The 14,330-nt window shown below is 43.9% G+C and overlaps 1 protein-coding gene across 1 annotated transcript in view; it reads left to right on the top strand.

Annotated features, from left to right (window-relative positions):
* The first annotated feature begins 5,101 nt into the window (after nucleotides 1-5,101).
* tnfaip8l3 (tumor necrosis factor, alpha-induced protein 8-like 3) overlaps nucleotides 5,102-14,330 on the top strand; it is a 26,927-nt gene continuing 17,698 nt past the window's right edge. Inside the window, exons 1-2 of the mRNA XM_083759653.1 lie at nucleotides 5,102-5,160; nucleotides 5,368-5,517. Coding sequence (XP_083615779.1) covers nucleotides 5,472-5,517 — 46 coding nt within the window. The 5' untranslated portion in view covers nucleotides 5,102-5,160; nucleotides 5,368-5,471. The remainder of the gene's footprint in view (nucleotides 5,161-5,367; nucleotides 5,518-14,330) is intronic.

The raw sequence follows: 14,330 nt of genomic DNA, 5'->3' as shown, positions 1-14,330 counted from the left end.
TGGCCTATTCATACAGTCAGCTCCTTTGTTTCTCATGGAACATGAGAGAAGAGTGTTGTCACTTAGGGCTCGTACACACTGCACGATATTTACTCCGATTATGCTGTACAGAATCATTGATATTTTTCAAACTAAATAATATTCTGTATTTTTGCCAGGTGCTTGAAAAGCGCCTGGACTACATTTGCTACTACCTCTAGTAGTGACCATGCATTTGACTACCTCGCGTGCGTGCGTGTGTGAGTGTGAATGAGTGAATGTATGAGTAAATGTATAATGCACAATCTATGTAAAGCGCTTTGTTAAAAGCGCTATAGTGGTGGATAATACACACACAGGACAATTATTAAGTACAGTTATAATTCACTACATTCTTGCCCAGGTTTATAATACAGTTTGTTCTACTTACCAGAGGCAGTATTTCTTGTTATCCATAGATGTGGTTTCAGTAAAGAGTTAATTCACACCTCCAGAGGTGCTTACGTAATTACCTGTGCGACAGGTTGGTTGTTGTTGAGTGCTTCTTAGCTCGGCACCTGCATGCACCATTTACCATTGATAACAACATGGTGTGGATAAACCAAACCCGAATAATTTTAACCTACCATACATACTGCCTCTGTTTTGCATGTCTGACCATGAGAACTGAGAGTGGTTGGCCCCAATGGACCATTATCTCCCTCCCGTCCTATCAAGGCCTGGCTAAATCTGGTTTTGACACACCACTAGCAAAAGCTAAAGATTGACAATAACATTTTTCAATTTCATTGTTACAATTTACAATTTACAATTTAGGCCTTTAGCAGACGCTCTTAATCCAGAGCGACTTACAATAAGCAAGAACAAAAAGCATGGGAATACATCACATAAAAGCATTTATCATGAAACATGCGTAAGCTAAGAAAGTAACAGTGGAATATCTATATAATGAAACTATACATATAAACTATACATATATACTACTATGCTATACATTAAGTACTATGGCGTGCTATGACTATATACAATGCAATTATAGTGCTGTCTACATAACATGCTATAAGTCTGTATCAAATGCTATCTAAGTCTACAGAAATGCTATGGGGTAGGGTAAGTGCTATGGGCCATGATGGAGTCTGAAAAGGTGGGTTTTCAGACTACGGTGGAAGATTGGGAGTGATGCTGCAGTTCTGACTGCAATGGGAAGTGCATTCCACAGTTTTGGAGCCAGAAGGGAGAAGAGTTTGGGACGTGTGGAGCGTTGTCCCGGCGTTTTTAGTGAGGGTACTTCCAGCTTCCCTGCGTTGGCTGATCTGAGTGCGCGGGAGGGTTTGTAGGGTTCAATCATACTTGCAAGATATGGGGGAGCCATACCTTTGGTTGCTTTGAATGCCAGCATCAGAGTTTTGTATTCTGTGCGGGCAGCGACCGGGAGCCAGTGGAGGGAGCGGAGCAGGGGGGAGACATGTGAGAATTTTGGCTGGTTGAAGACCAAGCGAGCTGCGGCATTTTGGATCAGCTGGAGAGGCTTAAGTGCACATGCTGGTAGGCCAGTAAGGAGGGAGTTACAATAGTCGAGTTTTGACAAGACTGTTGTCTGGATTAGGAGCTGAGCTGATTCCTGGGTGAGGAACGGTCTAATTCGTCGTATGTTATAGAATGTGAACCTACAGGATCGAGTGACAGCTGTGATGTGAGCTTTGAACGAGAGCTGACTGTCCAGGACAACACCAAGATTCCTGGCTGTTGGGACAGACGTTACCAGGGCGTTGTCTACAGAAATAGTTAGCTCCCGCATAGGGCAGGACTTAGCTGGGAAGAAGATAAGCTCAGTCTTGTCTGGGTTCAGCTTGAGGTGGTTGGAGGACATCCACTGTGAGATGTCAGCCAGGCATGCAGTGATGCGCTCTTCCACCTGAGTGGCAGAGGGGGGGAAGGATAGAAACTGTTGTACTGAAATTGTTGTACTGAAGGCTGAAGTACTGAAGGCATATACTATACTGTATACCTTAAGTGTTTTGGCGACAGATATCCAGACATAAAATGAGAGTGAGTCCCACCTGAGCTTGCACAAATAGGCCTACTTTTATTAGGATTTATTTTTTTTTAAGGAAAAAAAAGGAAAAACAGAATACTACTGTAGGATTGTTTAAAAAAAATCTGATTAATTTCTAAGGACTGAAACATTGATTATAATAAAGTATTTTTGCACGTTCAAGAACGTGTGCGGGATCAATATCCTAATAAGATACAGAACAGTGGTCAGTGCATGCATGGATGCACGATTAGATGCTGCTCTGTGATGTACAGTATCTACGGCAGTTCCTCGTCCTGTGGTGCCGCAGGTCTGGAGACCTGTTTTTGATGCCATACACAGCCTCTCACACCCAGGCATGAAAGCCGTCTGCCGTCTGGTGGCGGCAAAGTTTTCTGGCATGGCATGAGGAATGACTTTCGCAACTGGGTCAGAACCTGTGTAGCATTCCATGCCAACGTGCAAAGATCCATGGCCACGTTAAGGCCCCATTGGAGCAGTTCACTCTCCTGAACGCCATTTTGAGTTTTGACCACGTTAGCGCCTGACCATGGTGGACCGGACCACCTGTTGGCCGTAGGTTGTCCCGCTGTCGGCAACCACTTATAATACAGTTTGTTCTACTTACCAGAGGCAGTATTTCTTGTTATCCATAGATGTGGTTTCAGTAAAGAGTTAATTCACACCTCCAGAGGTGCTTACGTAATTACATGTGCGACAGGTTGGTTGTTGTTGTTTTCCTGTCTGAATAAACAGAGTTCTTCTTAGCTCTTCAAAGATGAATACATCTCCTCGTTTCTCTCGGCATGGGGGGTCAGATCAACATATGGAATTAATTCTGTACGGGCCATATATGGAGTGTGTCTTGAGTATACAGGGTCTGATGAGGTCAGATCAACATATGGAATGTCAGAACGGGCGAGGACGGGAGGGGAAGGATCAATATATGGAATGTCAGAACAGGTCAGCTCCATAATACAATATGGAGATTAAAGGGTTTGAGGTTTGAGGACAGATGTAGAGTTGCTGGCCGGCTCCATATATGTAGATCTAGATCCAGTCTTCTCCATGTATGGTTATAGGGTTAGATGAGGTCAGTGTCATGATCCTCATATATGGAGATGGCCATATATAGTGGCGTGATGTGTCACAAGGCGTGACCATATATGGAGGCATGATGTCATGAGGCGTGACCATATATGGAGGCGTGATGTCATGAGGCGTGACCATATATGGAGGCGTGATGTCACAAGGCGTGACCATATATGGAGGTGTGATGTCATAAAGCGTGACCATATATGGAGGCGTGACGTGACACACGTAAATGCAAGTTTTCATAGTAAATGCGACCTACTGTCGCAATCAATGCTTGTACAAAACTTTATTAGCCAGCTGAATAACAGAATCAAATTAATAGTTTGCAATACAAATACTCAAAAGAAGAGTATATAAGTCATGTTCATATTAACATTTATACGTATATTTATGTGTTTTTATGGCCTTGGGATATATATATATATATATATACACTCAACGCACGTGTGCCCGCACGCATGCATGTACACAGACACACGCGCACACATACGCACATACACGCACGCACGCGCACACACACGCACACACACGCACACACACACACACACACACACACACACACACACACACACACACACACACACACACACACACACACACACACACACACACACACACACACACACACACACACACACACACACACACACACACACACACACACACACTTCAAAACAGACTGTGTTGAAGATAACTGGCCCAAGGCAGTGGGTGAGTATAGGGCCATCTGGTGCCTGGTGGTCATGCTGTGGCCGTCATGTCCACAACTGGGAGATGGTATCACCTCCCGCTGTGTTTGAACCACCAACAGTCACTAGTAACCCACCTGCACCCGTTCCTCCTACTCTAGCTCCTTCCATCGCTCTATAGAAACACTGGTGGAAAAGGCATTCACATTTGTTACTTACGTAAAAGTGTCAATACTGCAATGTAGAAAATACTCTTCTAGTACTCTAGTATAAGTGCGGAATTCAAAATGTACTCGAAGTACCGAAAGTAATAGTACTCGATATGCAGAACCTTTCACAGGTTTTCACACGTTTTCAAATGTGTACAACATATTTTCAAAAGGTCCAAAATGTATGGCTGAAGTGGTTAATGTATGTGTTGTATTAATAACCAATCCTACAAAGTCACTAGCAACTAAAGTTTTCAAATAATTGTAGTGGAGTAAACATAATAGTATAACAATTTGGAAATACTCCAGTAACGTAAAAGTACCTCAAAATTGTACTTAAGTAAATGTACTTAGTTAATTTCCACCATTGTAGAAAAAGCCTGAGGTATACTGTAGGAGTGTAACTGTAACTTTGCAGTTGTGTAATTTGAGTTCACTAATGAACTGTATCACATGTGCACATACAGTGGTGTTTTTCAGCAACATTTCAGATCAGTGATGACTGACTACATACTACAGTAGTTATTTAAACTGTAAGTTAGTCAATTATTCCGAGTCAGGAGCTGTGCTCCACACCCAGTATCCAAAATAGCCACCCAGTGGGATGTGACAGCTATATGGATGCACAGTAGTATACATGCAGACAGTAAGACAGACAGACTGACAGACAGACAAATGGAATACAGGCAGAGAGGACCAGTAGCCAGTAAAACCCAGTTAATGGTTGACTTTATGTGAAACAGAGTCACAAGGGGAAATGGGATTTTAACTTGTGGAGAGGAATTTTAAGTCCCGATCTCCCCTCAGTCCCCTATTGCACTGCTGAAACACAGACGGCACTCTTACCCAGAGACAGAAGAGAGGGAGGAATAGAGAAAGAGAGCCAGACTGCACATACTCATACAGCATACAGAAATAGGAAGGGAAAGAGTTTTTAATGGAACAGCAGAGAAAGAGAGAGAGGGTGGGAGAAGGAGAAATCGTCAAGAGGAAGCGTGTGACAATGAGAGAGAGGGAGGGACCAAGTAGGTAGGGAGGGAGCAAGAGAGAGAGAGAGAGAGAGCAGAGGGAGGGAGGGATCTGAAACAGAAGGAAACTAGATGAGCGGAGGGCAAGAGAGGAGACTAACGGAGTCAGCACAGTTTTTAGAGAGGTAAGAAAAGAGGGTAGAGAGAGAGAAAGAAAGAGTGCCAAGAAAAAAAGAGAAAGGAAAGCTCAGCGAATAGCATTCAGGCTCCCAGTGCTCAGTAACATCTCACAGCTGCAGTGGGTCAGTCTCTGTGGTTTAGACTGGGAGGACAGAGGAGAGAAGTTTAGCTCTCCAGAAAAATAAAGGGTGTTTTTTTCCCTCTGGTTAAAGGAATCGCAAGGCTCCCTGGGAATCGAACGGGAGGAAAAGGGAGACAGTAGGACCACATATCTTCTCCTGCACAGCTCGAGAGCGACCTGAGGGTGGGGGACAGGATGGATTCGGACTCCGGAGAGCAGAGTGAGGGAGATCTCTCTCCAGGTAAGAACTGTCCAGTGTCCACACTAATAACTCATAATTACACATCTCAGCTCTCTGCTAGAATGTGTCAAAAGTGTGGCTAGACTTTTGGGGCAAATAAGCCCCTAGGTTGAGACACTTTCATCCAGTATCCAGCTTCAGAAGTTGAGGAGGTGGCTTGCTACTGGTACAGTAGGAGTAAGTCACAAAAGTGTGTGTGTGTGTGTGTGTGTGTGTGTGTGTGTGTGTGTGTGTGTGTGTGTGTGTGTGTGTGTGTGTGTGTGTGTGTGTGTGTGTGTGTGTGTGTGTGTGTGTGTGTGTGTGTGTGTGTGTGTGCGCGCGCACTTGCGTGGCCTGCAATTGGGAGCATCGCAAAAGACAATTGCTAAAAAGTTGGCTAAATACTGTTCTGTCTCAGCTATTATTATATGGGCAGTCTGTCTATCTGGAGAAGACGATGCTTAATGTATCCTTGAGTGGCTAAGAAAAAAGATCAAAGTAAATCATCTGTCAAATCTTCGTATATAGTAGTATGTCATCAATGGGCTATCTTTTTCTATCATCTGTGTGCAGCAGTTGTATCTGGTTTGACCGTAATCTAACCTTCTTTGGATCTATTATGTATTGCGCTTTCTGTGCAGATCCAAGTAAAAGAATTCAAGTGTGTGTGTGTGTGTGTGTGTGTGTGTGTGTGTGTGTGTGTGTGTGTGTGTGTGTGTGTGTGTGTGTGTGTGTGTGTGCGCGCGTGCCTGCCTGCCTGCGTGTGTAACTAACTATAATTCAAGAGGCAAGCTTCAACACGTGTGGTCAGTCAACTCATCAACACGTCCAGTGTCGCTGGAGGCTCCCACTCAGAGCATGAGATTGTATTTACTATTACCTTTAATTGTGAGTAATGTAATGTTTTGTGTGGGTGCATTAAGAGAGGTTTTATGGTGTTCTCAAGAGACTATAGGGTCCCTGTGACATACTAGAGTCATGTCCAGGCCAGGGGGTGTACTTGTACAGTACATCAAGTGGCCTCACGCTAAGGAAACAGGAGATAGGCTCCTTCCCCTATGGGCCTCATGTATGGCTCTGGAAGGCTTACTTAGACTTTTATTGCAATGGTGAAAGATAACAGTCATGTGCGCGCACACACACACACACACACACACACACACACACACACACACACACACACACACACACACACACACACACACACACACTCACACTCACACACACACACACACACACACAGTTTTAAAAGGTTTATATGCTCTTGTCAAATCATTTTCCAGCTTTCTGAACATTGTACAGTAGGTACATTTTTGGTCCTGTTCAGAACTCCAGCCAGGGCGATGAAAGAACTTTCTGGAGATAACACAGAAGCACAATGATGCGTTTCCAAGAGGATATCGTAAGAACAACAGTGAAACACACTGCAGTCATTAAACCCTTACCCGATCTTAAAACAGAAACCCTGCACCTTGTTCCCTTGTTTGTTTTCTGTGTGAGACAGACACTGTGGCTGTTTGAAATTGATTCACATCAGGAATAGATATGGATTCTCTGTGTGCTAATATATCCTATACTGTATATGAAGGGAAAACATATTTCAGGCATTCTTCATCCCACTTAGTGCATGTAACCTTACCTTAGTCAATTGGATTTATAAAGTCACTTTGTGAATGTGAATGTGTGTGTGTGTGTGTGTGTGTGTGTGTGTGTGTGTGTGTGTGTGTGTGTGTGTGTGTGTGTGTGTGTGTGTGTGTGTGTGTGTGTGTGTGACTGTGTGTGTGTGTGTGTGTGTGTGTGTGTGTGTGTGTGTGTGTGTGTGTGTGTGTGTGTGTGTGTGTGTGTGTGTGTGTGTGTGTGTGTGTGTGTGTGTGTGTCCTTGCGTGCATGCTTGCGTGCGTGGCACTGACTTGGCTGGCTGTACAGTATATCGGATTAGCTCTTTCTCTCTATGTTCATAGTGTGTCAAACTCTCTGACTGTCTGTCTGTCCATCTGGCCTGCCGTCTGTCTGTCTCTTTGTACATCTGGAAGAGGCAGGGAGCCAGAAAGCATAATGCCGACTATCAGTGGGAGAGGAGACGTTTGGCAGAGATACACAACTAAAGGTTCAACACTTTGATGACGTCACGGGGGGGGGGGGGGGGGGGGGGGGATAAGACAAACGTAAAAACTCCATAGAATTGGCTGCCACATGACGCCAATCACGCCATGTCTGAAAGCTGTAAACAGTGAAGGGGCTAGCGTCGCTCTAAAAACAAACACAGGATTTATACAATTACACTTATCATTTATACAGTTGAGATATGTACGTGATCTTTGTGGACTTCCCAGAAAATAATGTATATTAATGTGTACTAGTGTTTTATACACTCTAGTCAGAAAGCAGTGAGACAGGTAACGATGTAAACGGTGGCCTGTTTGGTTTCGGGTTCGTTTGTCTCCACATTTGAGCTGACAGGTTAGCATGTTGGAATTTACATGTTGGCATAGTGTTCTTTTTGACAACACACAGGGACGGTGTGCAAAACAGCTGGGCATTTTATTTTGAATACTGATATGCATAGAGCGCTGTCTCTCTCTCTGTCTCTCTCTGTCTCTCTCACTCCCTCTTGACATTTTAATCTTGTTTAGAGTCTAGGAGGGCTACAACACTGATTCCCCTGTAGTAGCTCTCTGCTCTTGGCACAAATTAAATAAAGGCAGAGGCGGAACCACTAGCAACACTGGCTGTCATTGCTGAATGGTCAGAAAATGAGGATGGACGGGAAATACAAGAATGGCTTCGCTCAAGGTATTGGAGGCATGAGTCTATACCGTGACATATATATCATAGTGGTGATATTGACTGGAAGGGGACAGGGCATGCTGGGAAGGGAAGCGATGAGCCAGTCTTTGGGGTATTTCTCTCTCTCTCTCTCTCTCTCTCTCTCTCTCTCTCTTCTCCCAAAAACTTCTATACTCTAATCTCTGGAGTCCATTGGCTTAAACCACACACCACACACAGTGAGTGGAGCTCAGCTGTAACTACTCCACAAGAGAGCTCCTGAGACAGCACCACTCCCAGCAGATGCACGTGCGTGACTGACACACACACACACACACACATGCACACACGTATTCCTTTTCATAGTCCTCCAAATACCACGGACCGTACCCACAAAGTGACACATTCACCAACCTCGTCCTTCATCTCAAAAGGGAGGAGTTGGACGCACCTCGTTATGAATCAGAGGAGGCTGACCGTCGACGCTACTCTGGTTGGGGAGAAACTCAATCCATGCCACATGTTGGCAGGCTCAACAGAGACTCCGGCAGCATAACATGCTGCTGCGAAACCTCCACATAAAGGTCACTGAGCCACTAGAAATGAGCGCCGAATCGAGACCGCTGACATTCAAAGTTTGCTTTGCAATGCTTCGAGTCCAGGGCAGCAATATGTCATCTTTCATCGCGTGCTGTCTGACATGCTGTCAGAAGACGTCCAAAGAGTCAGCACAGCTACGTAAATCACCATAACCTGCTTACTTCAGAATGTCATGTAAAACACACAATTGTGGGAGATAAGCGAGTCTGCGGCTGTTGCACTAATAGCTGTGAGGGTTTGAGGGTGAGTTTGTTGTCACTAAACAAACATAATAGCCTGAGGCGGATGCTGTTTGACCACACAACTTATATTTGCTTGATGAGTGAGATAGGAGCTTCTGAAAGTGAGTGTATGTTGTCATACCACTGCATGCAAACAGACATGAACACAACATAAACAACAGAGCACATACAGTGGCATTGTTAGCAATTCAATGAATCCATTGGAATGAGTTGAAACAAACCATCCTCCATGTCTACTGCACTCCAGCAGCCCCTGACAGTCAGAGGAGAGCTTCTGCTTTATTACTGCCATGTTGGCAGACTGGGTCACATACTTGAAGCTGGCATACAGTAGCGACCATATATACGTAGAGTACATACACTCGCATTTCTTTTTGTTTCCCTCATTCCCCTGTACTTTTACCCTCACTCATCACATGCATCGTTTTTCTCTCCCTTTTATCTGGTCCACAGATGGAGAGTAGGCTATTCACAGCCCTCTACAGTCTACACACGCGTGCATACACACACACACACACACACACACACACACACACACACACACACACACACACACACACACACACACACACACACACACACACACACACACACACAGCAGTGCTGGCTCTGGAAAATTGGTGAACTCAGAAAAGAAGGCCGTAACTGGAAAAGACGACTCAAGGAGAAAGTGATTTTTCCTTGAGCTTCAGTGAAAGTTCTTGGTCGTATAAAACACCAGAGCCACCAACTTGTGTGCCTGTGTTGTGTGTGAATGTGCGTGCACGGCATGCACGTTAAAGTGTGTGCTGACTCAGTGTTGAGGCATTCCACAGTGTTTGTGGAACAATCGTTCCCCCTGGCTGAGCCATTACTGCAACATGGATTTAAAAGTGCTCTGAGGCGTTTTGATAGGGCCAGTGGTGGAAGGAGGAGTACTCCAGTTTGTTTTACTTTGATAGGACCAGTGGTGGAAGGAGGAGTACTCCAGTTTGTTTTACTTTGATAGGACCAGTGGTGGAAGGAGGAGTACTCCAGTTTGTTTTACTTTGATAGGACCAGTGGTGGAAGGAGGAGTACTCCAGTTTGTTTTACTTTGATAGGACCAGTGGTGGAAGGAGGAGTACTCCAGTTTGTTTTACTTTGATAGGACCAGTGGTGGAAGGAGGAGTACTCCAGTTTGTTTTACTTTGATAGGACCAGTGGTGGAAGGAGTACTCCAGGTTGTTTTACTTTGATAGGACCAGTGGTGGAAGGAGGAGTACTCCAGGTTGTTTTACTTTGATAGGACCAGTGGTGGAAGGAGGAGTACTCCAGGTTGTTTTACTTTGATAGGACCTGTGGTGGAAGGAGTACTCCAGTTGGTTTACTTACGTAAAAGTAGCAATACCACAAAGCAAAAAGGCTTGTATATTTCACATAAAAGTACATAAATATTGGATTCAAAATATATTTAAAGTACCAAAGTAAAAGTACTATAGATTGTCAAGCTGTGACTTTCTTTTAAATAGCCGAAGTCTATTATACAATTGATGGTATGCATGGTACAAGACAATATATTTTTTTAAAGGAGGCAACCTTCAGTTCAAGCATCCGTAGCCAAAGTCTAAAATAGGGTTTAAGTGGTTGATGTGTGTTTATGCAAAATAAACAAATAAATAAATAATTGTAGTGGAGTAAAATGTGCAATATTTGCCTCTGAGATGCAGTGGAGACTGAGAGTAGGATTTGAAAAATGAAAATAATTAAAGGGATATTTTATATATAAAAAAAACCTTTTGGTCATTTCATTGTCTACTCTACTCAGTCTTATGTGAACGCCCCAGTTTTGAAGTTGCTCAATTCAGTATTTAGATATTTGATATTCCTTTTAACTGCCCCACCCCCTTCCGATAGACTGACACCACATAAGACAGGAACGCCCAAAAACGTCACATCCGGTTTTAGCCCAGGGTAAGAATTTTCTATGGCTGCCAATGCAACTTATTCCAATCCTTAATCACATACGGACAAACATCTATGCCGATAATATCTAACTTGCGGAGGTAACGTGCCTTGTCCACGGGAAACAGATCTTTCAACGTATGGCATTGCAAATACTTTTGATAATCGCTACTCTGCGCAATATTGTTTTGGAAATGCCGCAAATTGCATTGCAGTGAACGAGAGCAAATCACAACTTCCCCTGGGGGTGGTGACTCCGCCCTGAATACGCTGTGTGGTGTCAGTGTATACAAACCCATTGTAACTTCATTCATCGAACATACCCGCCTTTTTTCTGGTGACTGATACTGGGGGCGTGGCTTTTCATTTACTGTTTTAATTTATTTTTAATAATTCCTTTTGGAAAATAATGAGGACTCCTGGAGAACGGAGGACTAAAGAATCAAAGAAATATATTAAAAATAAATGAAAACATTAAATGAAAAACCACGGCACCCTCACGTATTAGAAGGACAGTATCCAGAAAAAAGACAGGTGTTTTCAATTAAGGTTAAAATGGAGTTTGATGTTACAATGGGTTTGTATAGGAAGGGGGCGGGGCAGCTAAAATTAATATCAAATATTGAAATACTGAATCGAGCAACTTAAAAACTGTCTGGAGTGTTCACATAAGCCTGAGTAGACGATGAAATGACCATTTTTTTTTTTTTTAAAGTGAAATATCCCTTTCAAGTAAAGGCACCTCAAAAAGTACAGCACTTGAGTAGATAGTTGCGAATGCAATGAGCACTAACTATGAGACCCTGCAGATCATGTCTGTGTGTCTGTCTGTCTGTGTGTCTGTCTGTCCCGCTGTGACACCACCCGCCCGCCACCAGAGGGCGCAGCTGTAGCACACACACACACACACACACACACACACACACACACACACACACACACACACACACACACACACACACACACACACACACACACACACACACACACACACATACAAACAACCACACACACACACACACACACACACACACACAGTAGAAAACTTAAAAAAATTACTAACTAAAAAGAAAAAAAAAGTACGTAATTGATTCTAATTGTTGTTATTGCAATTTACAAGCTGCGTTCGCTTCCCGCGTTTGCGCGTCTTACTTGTACTATAGTAGATAGTAGGCTACTTAGCTACTTTCCGCCATTGGACAGGGCCTCTTAGACGCACAGGAGGAGGAGATGGTTGTGGTTTCGCTGGAGACTGAGCCAGGCTCTGCAGAGCCAACAGTAAGTAGAGGCGCCTGGTGAAAGAGCACTGTGTAGACAGAGAGGAGGAGGGGTCCCTGCACAGGTATGTAGGCTTGTAAAGTCTGTACGTACATACAGTATACATATGTGCGTGCATGCGTGTGGGTGTGGGTGTGGGTACACACAGTGGTGGAAAAAGTACTCAAATGTTTTACTTATAAAAATAAAATAAAATACAGAAATAATTGTACAGTATGCCTACTTAAGTAATTGTACATATACAGTAGTTACTTTCCACCACTGCTCTGTACGTTCTCTCTCTGTGTGTGTGTGTGTGTGTGTGTGTGTGTGTGTGTGTGTGTGTGTGTGTGTGTGTGTGTGTGTGTGTGTGTGTGTGTGTGTGTGTGTGTGTGTGTGTGTGTGTGTGTGTGTGTGTGTGTGAACCACAGTCATTTCCTGGGCCACTGCCATTAGTTAGTGGTGGTACAGTAAGGCAGCTAAGTAGTAGAGCAGCAGGCTCAGCCCCGACATAAAAACAATACTAAAGTACTTTATTAAAGTACTTATTAAAGTCACTCCGGTTTTACTACTCAGATCATGGCAGGAGAAAAGTCTGCTTCAACGTTCAGCGCTTTTTGAAAAGCTGTCAGCAGTATCACGCGGATGCACAGGTTTTCTCAACTTGCTTATTTCTTGAATCTCTAACCTCATTCTGTGAACAGTGCCTCAACGCCCCACGCGACACCATTGCGGCAATATTGCCCAATGCACTATTTCACTTCTATTTGTGCTCACACAGAATGTAAAATACTAAATAAACGTTCATGATAAACGCAGTTACAGTATCATGAACGGTGTGTGAATGCAATTCTCAGTCCACTTTGACATTCCAGTCAAAACAGATCGTTTTGTTGTTTTATTTCTCAATTGACAATGTGCATTTCCCATTCACACTGACACAGTTGTTCACCGGGGATATCATTGCATGCACAACACAATGAGCATTGTGTTTGTACTAAAGATAAGGCCAGCACGACGTGATTGGAGTGAGTAACTTCCCTCTGCACAATTGAAAACGCTGTCAGTTCCATCCCACAGTTACCACATTGTGAACACAATACAAACCTAATGATAAATGCTGAGTTCATACACTCAAAATGGAGTTGTTGTAGCGATTGGATAACTTGGTGCTTTTGCACGGGTGGTATAATTTCAAGTGTACAAGTGAAACTGTACTAGACTGTCACATTACACTGTCACTGAATCTGACATTTTCTGTGCAATATAACCATAAAAAACTAAATAAAATTATGCTTAGAAATCTCAGGTGTTAGAAATCAACATCAAACATTCCCTGACTGAGTTGAGATCCCTGCACCTGACCTTAGACACATGTAGGGCATTATCCTGACCCACCACATAGCCAGTAGCACACTGACCACGTGAAGTTTGCTGTAATTTATAGCTTCTACTTTGTCTTTCCCTTTTACTCAAACTCTGTGAGACTGAATGAACTAGTAAACAAACCAGGGGGCCAAAGTTATGGGGAGGACTGGCAGGAGTGGGTGTGTGAGACTGTGTGTGAGACTGTGTGTGTGTGTGTGTGTGTGTGTGTGTGTGTGCGTGCGTGCGTGCGTGCGTGCGTGCGTGCGTGCGTGCGTGCGTGCGTGCGTGCGTGCGTGCGTGCGTGCGTGCGTGCGTGCGTGCGTGCGTGCGTGCGTGCGTGCGTGCGTGCGTGCGTGCGTGCGTGTGTGTCTCACTAAAGGATGCCATGGCATGCTGAGTCTTGGCTAAGGTCTATGAGAGTGGCGACTCACACAGGCCGGAAAAAATCCACTTCCTCCTTAGTCACTTGCAGCCCAGTGAAGATGAGAGAGAACTAGAGAGAGAGAGAGAGAGAGAGATCATCAATTACTAAAAGGAACCAACAGACGACTGGAAAAATCCTGAGATGTTTTATACATTTCTTTGTCTTTTCATAAATTGATGCCCTGGCCTATTTTATACATTGTTGTATGACAGTGGGACAAAAAGTCACAAAAATAGCTGATCTACAAATTCACA

Source organism: Protomyctophum parallelum (assembly GCF_964188405.1).
Source record: "Protomyctophum parallelum genome assembly, chromosome: 2".
NCBI lineage: Eukaryota > Metazoa > Chordata > Actinopteri > Myctophiformes > Myctophidae > Protomyctophum > Protomyctophum parallelum.
This window is presented reverse-complemented; position numbering and strand designations above follow the sequence as displayed.